Below are 15,320 nucleotides of genomic sequence, written 5' to 3'. Positions count from 1 at the left end.
TGCGAGGGGCAGAAGAAAGGCCAAATGGGAGGGCCCTATACTGGTAGTGAGCTCCGTTATAACAAAACCTCAAAAACCGTCTATGAGACGGGAGGATAGGAATATGAAGGTAGGCCTCAGTAAGGTCAATAGAAGAGAGGAGATCACCTCGCCGAACACCGTCGAGAATAGACTTCAATGACTGCATTTTAAACCTTCGGTACACAACATATCTATTTAAACGTTTGAGGTCCAGGATAGGACGCCACCCCCCCGAAGACTTAGGAACAAGAAACACTCTCGAGTAGAATCCCAAACCCTCCTGACCGGGAGGCACAGGTTGAATTGCCCTGATAGCCAGGAGGTGCTGAACCGATGAATCCATAAGGGACCTCCTAACGGGATTACGAGAAAGCGGACAGCAGACAAAGGAGCGAGGAGGGGGGGCAACGAATTCAATGGCCAACCCAGATTTTAATGTGGCGTGGACCCACTTGTCCGAGGTGGATTCCTCCCAAACAGCAGCAAAGAGACCCAATCTACCGCCAATGGGAGGGTCGAAGGGGCAATCAGCGACGGCGGCGGGCGAAACGACCTCCTCCCCCTCGAAAGGGCCGTCTGAGGTTAAAGGGACGCCCTCTGAATGACCTATCAGAAGAACCCCGCTGTCTGCTGAAAGACCCATCTCTCCTGAATGAGGGAAAGGAAGAAAAGGAGGAAGATCCCCCATCCGCACCTCGGGAAAAGGAACGAGGAGGGTAAGGCAAGAAACGGGGCGGTCCTCTCCGGAAAACAGCTGCTAACACCTTCTTTTTGTCCCTGGTTTCTGTGAGGAAAGGATCTAAAGCGTCCCCGAAAAGCTTCGTGCCCTTGAAGGGAACTGAAGCCAATCGCCACTTGTACCTGGCATCCGCCTGCCAGTGACGGAGATACAGTAAACGACGAGCTGTGACCGCCGAAGCCAAGGACTTTGCAGAGAACTTCGCAGCATTTAGAGTAGAGTCGGCTGAAAATTGGACGGCAGCCACAATCTTATTCAGGTCTTGTCTGATACGAGCATCTCCGGGGGTTAGCTTTTCTTGCAACTGACGTAACCAGAGCAAAGTTCGATTGAAGAAGGAAGCCGTAGTGGTTGCTTTAATCGCCCAGGAAGAGCTCTGAAAGGCCTTTTGAAGAACCTGATCTGATCTGCGTTCATCAGGCCGAAGACCCTCATCAGGATCGCCCGGAACATTAGAGTTAGGAAGAAGAGCTGCGACTGGAGCATCCACAGAAGGAAGTTGAAGAAGAGCCTCCAGATCCGAGGATACCTGAAAGTTCCTTTTGTCATTTGAGGAAGGGAGGGGAGCAGAGGCAGGGGACTCCCACTGTCGTTTCACCACATCCAGAAAGAGGGGAGGTGTAGGAACGGATGTTATGGGTCTAGCTGGTTCTGCAAACATTGGGTCCAAAGATCCCGAGGAAGATGAAGGTGGAGCCGGATCAGCATTTGGAGAGGATAAACGGGCCGTATTAACAGCTTTGAAGAGTAATGATTTGAATAAGGCTTGAGGAAAGAGACCTGTGAAAGCCGGCTGGTCAGGGGGAAGGTTCTCATCCTCCGATAGGTCAGAATCAGGAGCTTCCTCATCAATTAAGGCAGAAGGATGACTGTAGTGAGAAGAAGTAGGGGAGGCGGATCGAACTGAATGAGAGCATCCTTCATCGTTGCGGCCCGCTGAATAAGGAGAAACCTCTCTCACCGATCCATGTCGACTAGAGTAACCCGAACGGACAGCCAAAGACCTTTGAACCGCCAACTCGATCATTTGCTGAAGTTGATCTGGAGGCACGATAGAGTCCAAAGAGCGGGTCGGTACAGGATCAGAAGGAGGATCCCCCTGTACTGGTGCTGGATCAGGGGCCAATTGATGAGAAACTGAGCCAGGACCCCACAAATTGTCGTCGGAAATGGTTACTGGACAATCCTGCAACGATAGCTGATCAGGAGTAGGTGAGTGGTGCACAGCGGCCGGGGAAGAAACAGAAGGGTCAGGTGGTTGAGGAGTGGAGGGAGCTAATTGAGCGCTTGCCTTATCGCATAATCTGGTCAAAACTTTGTCTCTACGTTTCTCCGCTTTGGAAGAGGAGGATGCCAAGTCCCGAGAGGAAGATTTGTGATGAGAACGTGAGGGTTGAGAAGACCTGGAACGAGACCTGGAATCTTCCATGACAGATTGCTGGGTAACAGACATGGAGTCTGATTGGCCAACTTCACGTGCACTGGCCTTCCGGCCGTGCTTAGACTTTGCAAGGGCCTTAGGCATGGTGCCAAGATAAATATAAAAGCCTCACACACTAGACTGGGCCTCAATGGACGGACTCAGAACAGATAAGGGGGAGCGAGAGAAACTCCACGTGAGGTAGCTTTGAATAGACTGTAACAGAATAATTATAAACTAAAGGCCAAACCAATTAAGAAGGGAGCGTACCAACTCCTCAAACTGAAAAGGCGTGGTGAGAAGGCTTTTTTGCACGTGCTGAGGGGGGAGGCAATCAATTAATCAAACAAACAGTAAGGCAATCTAGGTCACAGTCATGTGACCGTTGTAAAGCGAGAACAAGTGTGGGGGCGCAAAGCTCCACTGACATTAATGATAGACAGAGGCCAGACCAAATAGCTTCAACAGAGGGAGGGGGCGTGAAGCCCCACTGGCACAGTAGCAATTCCTCCTGTCTCGGATCTTGCAGCGTTGAAGGAGGGAGGGGGGGGCGCGAAGCTCCTCTGCCGCCAGCAAGCCGCTAGCGTTAGATCTAGTACGAGGCGCTTTAAAAGAGGCCGCAGCTGCAGGCCACAGTAGAGCAGGGCGGGGGCGCGAAGCTCCTCAGGAGAACCGCTCAGCCCGCCACGCTTCAATTCAATTAGAGAGCGGCCGCAAGAGAGGCGTTTTGGATGGAAAATGCCTCAGCCGGCCGAATTACTAGCGAAATTGCAGGCCGCTGTAAATCGCTCTCCCCAACGGCGGGAAATCAGCGTCCAAAATGGCGGCCGCTAGAAACGCCCGCCAAAACTGCCGAGAGAGAAGAGGGCGAGGGCGGCCAAACTGAGAGGGAGAGTGGAAAAAACCGCAGGGAAGAATGTCCCTCGAAGATCTCACGACCAAAGGCCCTCCCTTGGTAGAAACGAGGGCAAGGAATCCCCACGCCCCTGGCAAGCTAGGGGAGACCGGCGTTAACGGAGGTCTATGGCAACTCACAAATTCGACGTCAGGACGGTCCAAGTCAGCCGGAGAAAGCAATCAATGTCCAAATCGGAATACTAAAGCACAGTCAAACAGTCCAAGTCAAAAAAATCCGAGAGAAAACCACACTAAAGAGACGAAAAGGAGTTTAAACTAGAGAGAAGTCCCACACACCAGCCAGCGCTGAAGGACTGAGTCAAAAGCTGGTCTGCCCGGCAACAAGGGCGGGACTAGGAATAATTGGCAGACTCAGTCCTTCAAGCTGATTGGATGGGCACTACCCACGCTGGCTGCTGTCTCCACTCTCAATGGAGAATGTGTGGTCACTATTTCACTTTGTACTATTTTTTTGCTAGGAGTATCTCCTTAAAGACTTTGAATGGATTTGGGAAGTATATAGGTAGTCCTTGATTATGATGGCAATTGGGACAGGAATTTTCATTGCTAAATGATGCAATTGGAAAGCAAGGAAGGCACAGTGAGGGTGAGGAAGGTGTGTAAATGGTTGGTATGTCATGAGCACAGAGAGACAGGGAAAGTATAAGTTGGAGGGGAGGGTCAGGGAGAATGTGTGAGAGGCATAAGTCAGGATGGGTGTGCGAGGAAGTGAAGGAATATACTAGAGGTACAATGAAGGTCTGGAGATTGCACTGTGCTATGTAAGAAGTACAGGTTGGGGAAGTTGTGTGAGGGTGCCCCAGAGGCACTACATGAGTCTAGACAAGTGTAAGATGGTGTGTGAAAGGCATGGTGGGGTCAGAAAGGTTGCACGAGGTTGCATGAGAAGCATGATTCAGGGAGGGTATATGAGGGTGCATAAGGGTGAAATGTGAGTTGGAAAGGGTGCATGGGGGTATGAGGGAGACATGGTAAGAGTACATGAGTGGCTGGCATCGTGATTTATTGCAGTGAATTGCTATTTTCCCTACCGTGCTTCCCATTGACTTTCTGGGGAAGCCAGCAGGGAAGTGACCATGTGATCATGGGGTGCTGCAAACAGTTGTAAGTACAGATTGATTGCCAAGTACCCAAATCATGACCATGTGACCGCAGAGAGATGGCTGGAAGTCTGGGGGCCAGTTGTTCAGCGCTATCATAATTTCAATCGCTTGTAGCTCAAGGACTACCTGTATTAAAAATAGAAGGGTTACTACACAGCATACAAACCCAATTCTCCTTCTGGTCTTTAATTTGTGCAATACTGATAAATACAACATGAAGTCAATCACACTGCAGATTTCATTACTGAATTACAGAAGAAAGCAGGAAAAGAAGGAAACAGACATAATGTACTAAGAGAATTACAGGGATTTGAAAAGGTCTATCTTGCATTTGCAAAGCTACAGCTTTAAATACAATAATGTTGGGGTTACTCATATATGCAATTATTATTCATAAAAATTCATAAACTACAGATAATCCTCAATTTAGTACCACATTTGGTACTAAATCATGTGGTTATAACCAGCAGGAAAGTTGGAAATTGTGGTCATATGAACATGAGATGCTACAACTGGTCATAAACATGAGCCAGTTGCTATGCCCAAAATGCGGGCAGGGGAGCAACATTTTACAAGGGGCAGAAGTCCTTTACAGGCCATAAAGCACCCCTTCCAAGGCCACTGTAACTCTGAACAATTGTTAAATGACTGATCATAAATCAAGGACTCCCTTTAGTCAACTTTTAGTGTTAGATGTTCTCAAATTATTTTATATACGTATATATAAGATGAGAAGATATTGATGCCATACAAGCATACACATAACCATTAAAATAGAAATCAAACATAATGCACTCACCTGTATAACTTCTATCCCTCTTTTCCTGGAGAAACAAAAGGAGAAAAAAGAAATATATATATATTAGGGAAATACACAACCAGTTATAAGTTTAACATCAGTAAAACAGTATTTGGGATGATTTTACCCCTGAATGATTAAACTTTTAATTCAGCAGAAGAAATCTTTTGATAATTTAAAACGTTTGTGGTTAATTTCTATACTATTTACTGATTTGTGAAGAAGTTCTATTAAAGTTAATGGCATTTAGTTTTGAGCAAAGTAAATATTTGGTTAGAAGAAGGTTTTATAATTCAGTAGAATTACAGTTCAAGCATTTTACAATGTCAATTTCCAAAAGAAAATATAATAAATGCATCAGCATAAAGCAAAACAACCTTTTTAAATGTCAAGGTCTGTTTAAACTACAATTTGGTAGTACAATTAGCATATTTTATACCATACCATACCACACCACACACCACACCACCCCACCCCACCCCACCCCACACCACCCCCCACCTCCCACCCCACACTTTGCATTATACTATACTATACTATATACTACACTACACTACATTATATACTATATACTGGTGATGGCTAACTTTTTCCGGATCAAGTGCCCAAAGCATGTGCGCCCGAACCCCCAAAATGCAATGTGCGCGTGCCCCTGCATGTGCCCCACCCCACACACATTTGCACGTGGCCCCTTGCATGCACCCCACCCCCACATGTGTTCCGCCCCTAAGACCAGTTGGCCAGTGGGATGTGCGGACATGCGAGTGTGCATGTGCGGACATGCATAAATGTGTGCATGTGTGAACATGCATGCATGCATGCATGAACATGCACACATGCGCAGCAGAGACCCAAAGACCAGCTGGCTGGTGGGAAGCGTGGCATCCCAACACCGGCAGCATGGCAAGAGGTAATATCTTTTTCTTTTGTGAGCTTCTGTTTCATCATTTGCAGGGAAACAGAAGCTCACAAAAGAAATGCCATGGAGATCTGATCTGGGGCAACAGCCCACGTGCCAGCAGGGAGGCTCTGTGTGCCACTTATGGCACGCGTGCCATAGGTTCGGCATCACGGCTCTAGACCAAATATTTATTCAAAGCATTTCTAATATACAAGAACATATTATGAGTAGTAACTTTTGTCAAGATTGATAGTGAAAGATGATCTGACCTTCAACCTAATCAGGATTCTTTAATGCATAACAAAGCGCATTCTAAATTCTTTTCCTCTTGAACTTGTGATACTCGCAGTCTTTCTTGGATTAGATTAAAAGGGCTTTGGCGGTACAAAGTCAGCAAGGCAGAAACCCTGTTGAAGACTTGGTGTAAACTGGATAAGACCCCCCCACCTCTTAGTATTTAATTTCGAAGTTTTTCATCATGTAGGGGGAAGGTTAGGAAAGGGAGATTATAATAAAGATAATAAATTTTGAAAACCAGAACTTGAACTGTTGTCCCTTCAAATTTTATAAAGGAATGAGATTACTTAAAAGTCTCACAATGAAGAAATAACTTGATATAAAGTCTAAACCATAATCTCGTTGATTGAAGTTTTGACTATTTAAAAAGGAAAATCCATTTTTCTCGTACTATTAGAGCTTGTTACCTAAACAATGCCAAAAAAGAGCTCCGATTCATGATAAATGAGAGATGAAAAAAAACAGAGGAATCTAAATAACTAATCATCCATTGCTTTTGGTAGTGGGATGTTTTGAACTAGATGATTACTTAGTTTCTTTTATTTTTTTTCCGCTGTCAACAGGGTTAACAGTTAAAAATATTTACGGTGGCAATACACACAGGCACAGAGCCAGTAATATCTTTAAGAGGTTCGTACATAATCTACGTGGCAGTATTCTACAATTTTATTAATACACTGAAGCATTTCAGTTCTCCAGCAAATGAAATTAAAATGTTATTTTTTTTAGAAAACTAGTCCTAAAGTGGTCATTCTTGTATTTATTGACTCCAAATTCATTTAACCAACATATTAAAGGGGCTTTGACAATATAAAGTCAGCAAGGCATATTAAGAGATTCTAAGGAATCTCTTAGAAGAAATAAAAAGTCATGAACTTTGGGAAATTTTATTCATTTCTTTATAAGGTTTATCTAGCCGCACAACCTGTAAAAATCACAACAATACTATGATACAATATATTTAGACGCTAAATAGTTTATTACTTCCTAAACCTATCGGTTTTATTCTTATTTCTTTGTTAAATTTATTTGCTGCCTATCTTGCCATGGGGCTAATCTAAAAGGTTTACAATAAAAAGGATTACACCAATAAAACGAAAGAAATGAAAAGCGTATAAACAGGTAACAAGAATTTTTTAGGAAACAATCAGAATTAAGTCACTGCATAATACTGAACTTCAAATCTGAATGGCATTAATTTTAGCCACAAAACTTTGTTACAGAAATGCACAGAATTTTTCAAACTCAGAATCTTTCAATTCAGCTCCTTTCAACATAAGGAAAAAATTTACATGGTTATCCCACTCTACTGCCAACCTGCAGCCAGTCTCTTTCACCATGTTTAGACTGTGGTTTCCTGTATTGTGTTTAGGTTTAACATGAGGACAATAAGAAGGATTCCTATTTTCCTAAGAACATTCCAGAATTTAATAAACTCAGCATACAAACATGTGAAAGAGTAGGTTCATGCAATGTACAGGGTTTTTTTTCTTTTTTAAGATATATGGAATATTTTATTTTCATTCAAACAGTACATAAGGATAAAAGTGATATAACTGAAAAAATGAAAAATTGAGCTTGCAGTGATTTATTCAACAAGAATTAGCATACATCATTTCTTTCTGGGACCCATGTAAATATAATTTGTGCAGCTTTTTTCTAATGGTAAGTTCATGTATTGCGACATAAACAATGGTAAGAGAACAACTACTAGATCACCTGATGAAACTTTGTGGTTCTTAGAAACTTTTTTGGCATCTTGCTGTCTGAGGCCTGGCAGAAGCAAGTTAGTGGTTATCTGAAAACTTCTCTTAAGGATGATCTTCTGGACAGTGAAATGATTGATGTACAATTGCTTGACTATCTTTTAGTCTTAAAATCCCTTCCCACACTTATAGGCATATATAACTTTCTTTCTAAAGGTCTCAGAGAGCTTTCAATAAAGACATTGTGGTATCACACCCTTTAACAATGAAAAGCAAATCAAACTAAATGTTTGAGGTTAAAATAAGACATGCCTCTCAAATTTTCTCTAAAAATATTTCAGGATTTAAACTACTCCCTGGCTAGCAGTCAAGGAAACGTGGGGCTGAGCATGGCCATCAAAATAGTTTATTCTGCATACATAACAGCTGCTAAAATCTTGCTTGCTAATTCATACAAATTAAGATTATATGAAAATTAAAATAGGATTTACTTTGCAAGTCAAAATAAATCATGTCTGTTATGATACAGAGAAATTATTAATTCTATGACTGGATTTATATACTGTGTTAATGGTTTGTGTAATCATTGCTTATTGAGTTAATGACAATTAACTGACCTCATATAATATATTGCTCAGACTTATTTCTCTGAGATGGGCAGCCATATAAATGTGACTGATTGATTGATAAATCAATAAATAAATTGAAAACTATAAACAAGGGGTTATAAAATATAGAGAGCAAGTTCATATACTATACAAATGTAATATGATTTTCTTGGTTTTTGTTTGATGCATTTGTATGAACAGACTGTAAACAAAGCAACTGCACTATACATTATTGAATACAGACTATTCAAACAGCAATGGCTACAGGAGTTTTAGAAAATAAAATAACAAGATTCCAATGGAAATTTACATATAAATCTAATTTATATGTAAAAACAAAAGACTAAATTTCTATTTGAGCAGAAGGTAAATTAGGAAAAGTTTGTCCTGAACAACCTAATGATGTATTTGAGAATACATTTATATTACAAGGATTATTGTTTATGATTAATTTATACATCTACAGTATTAATATGTTCATATAAACTCTCTGAATCAAAATTTTCAAATGTTTTTGTATTTTTTCTTTTTTGGTGAATAGGTGTAACAGTATGCATTTCATGAGAGATATTGAAAGGAAACTTGTAGAGGAAAAGTGTTGAAATTCTATTTGAAATCCTTGAAGACCAGTTAGCAAACTTTGCAAAACATACTATATACTAAGATTATCTAGCTACAAATATTCAATATGCTGATGAGCACTATACTGGTTGTTATATCAGCACACAGGAAGAGTATTCTGAACTGGAATGAGTTAATGTTTTTATTTATGCTACTTATACAGCTGTCCATATTACACACAATAATCCTTTAATTTTTAAGATCACCCACTTACCAACTGACCCAAGGCAGCTTACAAAGTATTATAATCAATTGCTTGTGTGTATAATAAATAAACTATTTACAAAAGAACATAACAAGGCATCTCCTTTCTACCTGGAAACTTTCTTTAATCTCAATTTATATTTCCAAGCATCAAAGTGTCTAAGAACATCTAAGTAAAGTCTAAGAATGCTTCTGCTGGTCCTCTGATATATGAATGAACTTCTTAGATTGAAAAAAAAGTTTTAAATTATTTAAACATACTTATAAATGTAAAAGTGGATTATAAATTGAATAAACAAACATGAAGAGAAATTACTGATAGCATTATGTTAGTTAAATGACAAGAAATTATCTTCTTCCAAATGTGCTGTATTACAACTATTATCATGCTGGTCAGCATAACGTGTTGGTGAGTCCAGTAATTTATAATTTTGCCATGCACCTACATAAAAATTAGTAAGGATCTGCATCAAGATTGTTACTTTTTTATATGGCAACATGGAATTAGGAATAGGTGATTATTCAGGGCTATTACTCAGTGTGATATAAGTCAAGCTTAAGTATGGACAGAATTGTATAGAAGCAGCCACAGAGTTTCCAAGGTGATTCATTGTACTACAGATACCACATGCTAATGTGTTAATAGATCAAATGACTATGGTAAACTAAAAAAAATCAGAAGGGAAATGATGGGGGCCACTGTTTAGATACAAAGATGATAGTGTGCCTCAGTGGAAAATTTACATTAATTGTAAGGAATTACATAGCAATTAGTTTAATATGGTTCAAGGTACTCTGTAAAAATAGCAAATAAGAGTAGTGCATAACTTAAGAGTCCTTATCTTTGCCATAAATAGGGTAATTTAGCAGAAATGTGTTTGTCTCCCTTTAAAAGTTTTAAATGTCATTTACTGCAAATTAACTATCATTTGGATAAGCATCCTGGGCATGCCTACCAAATGAACATTACAGAAAGAAATATCACAACAGTATTTGGACTTCAGGAAAAAAGTAGAGCTATTAACTAAAATTCTGTTAGTTAAATCCAGAAAGCCCACTCATATATCATCAAGTCCGCAATTACTGTAAGTTCGAATCTCCCCAGGCTCAAGGTTGACTCAGCCTTCCATCCTTTCTAAGGTAGGTAAAATGAGGACCCAGTTTGTGGGGGCAATAAGCTGACTTTGTATAAATATACAAAAGAATGAAGGCTATTGCTTAACGCATTGTAAGCTGCCCTGAGTCTCCGGAGAAGGGCGGCATATAAATTAAAGCAAAAAAAAAAAAAAAGTCACATTATGTTTTGTTTGGTTTTGGTTTCACATTTTGTATGAATCTGGTTCTTGTACCATATTTATCAAATTACTTTTAAAATATGATATGGTTGACTGAACCAAAACAATATATTCAAGTTTTTGGTTTCTTTTTCCTTTTGGAACAGGTATGTTTTGAGAAGAAAATTCAGCAATTATACTTTGCCCATGTAACTTAATAGAAGAGAAACATTTCAGGATGATTATTCATAAATTAGTCTTGAAAGCCCGACTATGTTAACTCGTGATTAACTTATTAATCTAATATTCAGTTAAATGAGAGCTAGAAAGCCATGTGAATTGTGAAGCAGCCCTTCCTCAATATAGTAAAAATATGATCCAAATTTCTGTGATTATGTAAGACTATGCAGAATTTGTCTTAAGTAGTCTTAGTCTACTGTAGACTAAGACTACTTAATCACTGTAGTCTAAGTCAGTGATTCTTAAAAGTGTTGTCTATAGAGGTCCAAGATGGCCTGCCATAGCTTCCTCATACTCATGGGCCAGAGCCTGTCAGCAGCTTCATATCCTGCCTTCCCACATGGCCTCACAGCCATCTAGTTTGCAAGAATGGATCAATTACTGAAAACTGATTCACTAAAAGCAAGAAAGTGACAATACAGGTACCAACATCAGTACCAAATTTCAGCAATTTGAATTTTCAACAGGTCTTCTCAATCTACATGTACTATGCTGTACTAAATGTAACTGTAATATTGTACAAACTCAGAAAAAAAGTACAAATTATAAATACAATGTTGACTAATATAGGTTTTTACCAGACTAAAGTCCGTTCATTCTTAGCCCCTTAGTATTTATGGGGTTTCTAGGGAATATAATTCTTGCCCAACAGGTTTGTATTACAAGATTTTCCTATTATGATATGAGTAAAATCATTTTTAAAGTTCTTTAAAAATAGAAAATATGGTAAGGCATACATAAATGCAACCATCATTTTCTAATTTGCCAAATATATGAATTCTCATGCCATTAATGATGAAAACTTAGGGAGAGGATTGTTTGTTTCATTGAGTAGTCTCAGCCCTGGATTAACCATTAAGCAAAATAAGCACATGCTTAGAGCTCCAAACGAGGAAAGGCACCACTAAGTCTGTCCCCCTATCTATCATGTCCCTAACTCTTTCACTGCTACACTCAACTTTGTTTTTTTATAATTGTCCTTAACTGCTATGTTCAGTTGAAAGACAAGTTCTTGTTGTTTTAAAAAATGGGAGGGGGGTTTATATGTTCAGTGACAACAGTTTAAAAGTTTGATTTAAAAATGTCATTGGATTTGTTTCTGTCTCTTGGTGTCAGCATTTTGCTTCTGTCAAGAGGCACCTCTATTGAGCTGTGCTTAGGGCATTAGTGGGCCTTGACTCAGCCCTGAGCAGTCTCTATTTTTTCTAAATACTTGAGGGCCAAGGTTTATGATTTTATGAAACAGTAGCCTGTAGCATTAGAAGTATTACAACATCCCAACTTACTTTAGTACTAATATTGACCTTCAGGAATGATGTTTTGGGCAAAGATTATATCGATTCAACTGCTAGATAATTAAATTCATTATAAATATTTTAACCTTAATAGACAGGGAAAAGGGGGGGAGGGAGAGAAAGCATTCTTGGAAATCCAATGAAGAACACACATAGGGAAAAAAAATCACAAACTAAAGTGCTACCATCCAGCAGATTAATCCTATTTAAGCACAATGGTATATGATAATTTTTTTCATAAAAATTATCTGCATCAAGTCACACATTTTACATATATCACTCTTCCCCTCTAAAGCACCTGCAATGTTAACACCATAGAATAAATAAACTTAAATGTAATTTTCACTGGAAGTCAAATTCAAATCAAAGTTTAGAAAATTATTTCATTTAATTGTAGTTAAAATTCACCAAAGTTTTAATCTGAATATCACATTGTAATATACGTAACCATTTAAAACCAAAGTAGAAATTTCTAGTCTCCTTTTTATTGCCACAGTAGATGATAATGGAAAGAAATTAATTTCGACTTAAAAGTCTTAATATGTAGTGAATGCAGTGCCTGGTAGAAGCAGGAAAAGAACCCCCAAAGCAGGGTGGATAAAAATCAATGATTGTTTTTAAAAAAATCAAAAAATCAGATTTTTTAATTTAAATCGGATTTTGTTGATTTAAATCGGATTTTTTTAAATAAAATGCTTTTTGAGGAAAATATATTACCATCCAAAGGTTATTCCATCATGAAATAAAGATTAGTTTTTTAATTATGTAGAATAAGGCTGTATATGTTTAATTTTTTTGGTAAATAAATTCCATTAATCCATTCGTCATGCTCTTCCAGAGGTTTTTGTAAGATTATTGGGCAGTTTCTCTGCCTACAAGATATTATCACAGATGCTTGGTTTACTTTTGCAGGTCTCAAAACTGAATTTGACTCAGCAGAGATCACATGCCTCTTCTTCACAGCAAAAATGTTATAACATGAACAGAGTTGAGAAAAAGACCTTAATCCTATTGTTCTACAAACCTATGAATACAGAATCAACCCCTTCAGTGCTAAGTTTCAAGAAGTTCAGTGAATAGAATAGAAACAATATTTTTCTGATTGTTTGGAGTTGAGTAGATCTGCACAAGAAGAAAGTGAAACTAAGTGTGAGGAGGAAGGGGCAAGCAGACAAGCAGTACAAAATGAAAGTGAAACTTTCTGAGCACAATACTGCACAGTCACAGACAGACAAGTCTTTTTGTATGTATGACCTGAGGTTTATCACATTCTTTCCTTGGAGGAAAAAACCTATAATGGCAGCAGGCCGTAAAAGAGACCCAGTTTGGCAATATTTTAATGACGTTCCTTTACCTATCGATAAGGCAGGCATGCGTGCAAACTGCAAACACTGCAACAAAGAAATGCAAGGCCTGGTGGCCCGAATGAGGCAATATCGTGCTGTGATGAAGATGACCAAAGAAAAAACACATTTGAACAAGCAGGATCTTCAGGTTGGTAAACATTTTTATTGAATCATATTTCTAAAGACTGCCTTGAACTGTCATGTTTGAGCAAAATTATATTTCTTATTATTACTGCATGTTACTGTCATTTGGTACAGTTATGAAGAAAAGCAAATATTCCTTTTGGGACAGTGCTGTGTACAATAAGCAGAAATTGTATAAACAATAAAATAACAGCATTGACTTTTTTGTTTAGGGGAATTCATGGATTCTGGAAACTATCCACCTTCAAGATCACCATCCTCCTGTTCTACAATTACAGGGTTATCCATCCAGGATAGTGCTTCATTAGCATCATCATCATTAGACACCCACAGCCACATATCATTATCACCTAAAAGAAAGAAAAAACCCTTCCCTCCTGGAACCACCATAGATAAATTTGTGATAAAAACTAGCAGATTAGAAAAAGAGTTAATTGCTGAAAAAATTGCCCAGTTTGTTTATGCAATGAACTCTTCTTTCCGTCTGACTGAGAACCCACATTTCATTAATATGGTTCAGTCACTGAGACCAGGATACAGTCCACCCAGCAGAGCAGATGTTGCAGGGAAACTGCTGGATAAAGTGTATGACAGAGAAATGGAGCAATGTGCAACAGCTCTGGAGGGTAGAATTCTTAACCTAAGTATTGATGGGTGGAGTAATGTCCACAATGTTTTATTGCTCATGCTGTTGAAATTTGGAAGGAACTGAGTGAACACTTAAAAACAGAACTACACATGGACAGAATTAAATTACAAGCATTAAAAAAATGAATGGGACAAGTACTGTCTCCAGCTCTTTTTTTGGCAAATATTGTCAATATCCAGTATCAGGGTCAAAACTTAAGTGCTGAGGAAGAGGAGTTAGCTATGACATGGGTATCCAGCAATCATCCATCTGTAATGCCAACTATAATAAACTTCAAAGCTAAGGGGGAACCATTCAAGAAATATATGTTTGCTGAAGATATTTTAAAGAAAGTCACACCAGTGAACTGGTGGAAGTCACTTAAGCACTTGGATTTAGAGACTGTTCAAGTAATGATTTCACTTTTAACAGCAGTAGCGTCTTCTGCAGGCATTGAAAGAATATTCTCTTCCTTAGGACTCATTCATTCTAAATTGAGAAATCGTTTGGGACCCGATAAAGCAGGAAAGCTTGTTTTTCTTTTCCAGATTATGACCAAAGAAGATGATGAAGATGATGAGTGAGCTACAGAGGACAGTATTTAAGTTTTTCATGTGTAGGCTGGGCTGACAGTCTAAGTTTCTTAAAATATATATATATTGTTTAGCCAAATTAGTTAACAAACATGGATGTTTGTTTAAGCAAATAACATATGCTGTAATGTTATTGTTTCAGTTGAATAAATCTATTTAAATTGTTATTATTAAGGTAATGATTATTTTTCTCCTTCCTAAGTACAACAGAAAAGTTGTCCAAATATGAATGATTAACCTATTAAACTGGGAATAAAAAAACTAATATGAAAAGTTGTTATTCTAAAAATCTTCATCTACTTGCATATTAAAGTTATACCAGCAAGAATTAGTCTTTATGTAGAAAACTATGATTTAAATCAAGCTTTACTGACTAGTGATTTAAATCGTGATTTAAATCGTGATTTAAATCAGTTTGATTTAAATCAAATCCACCCTGCCCCAAAGACCAACTGATAGTGAA

At 38.7% G+C, this 15,320-nt stretch overlaps 2 protein-coding genes across 3 annotated transcripts in view; both read right to left on the bottom strand.

Annotated features, from left to right (window-relative positions):
* ITPK1 (inositol-tetrakisphosphate 1-kinase) overlaps positions 1 to 15,320 on the bottom strand; it is a 137,172-nt gene that overhangs the window by 101,610 nt on the left and 20,242 nt on the right. The window contains exon 2 of one of the 2 annotated variants that reach the window (XM_087872792.1): positions 5,001 to 5,025. The exons of the other annotated variant lie outside the window; for it this stretch is intronic. Within the exon in view, the coding sequence (XP_087728918.1) occupies positions 5,001 to 5,025 (25 nt within the window). The remainder of the gene's footprint in view (positions 1 to 5,000; positions 5,026 to 15,320) is intronic. 2 annotated transcript variants of the gene reach the window in all.
* LOC148116403 (uncharacterized) lies at positions 549 to 2,837 on the bottom strand. Its single transcript, XM_087872787.1, has one exon. The coding sequence runs from the start codon at positions 2,283 to 2,285 to the stop codon at positions 549 to 551; it is 1,737 nt and encodes a 578-aa protein (XP_087728913.1). The 5' UTR covers positions 2,286 to 2,837.

This window comes from Pantherophis guttatus, chromosome 1 (genome assembly GCF_059756535.1).
Source record: "Pantherophis guttatus breed Tessera chromosome 1, ASM5975653v1, whole genome shotgun sequence".
Classification (NCBI taxonomy): domain Eukaryota; kingdom Metazoa; phylum Chordata; class Lepidosauria; order Squamata; family Colubridae; genus Pantherophis; species Pantherophis guttatus.
This window is presented reverse-complemented; position numbering and strand designations above follow the sequence as displayed.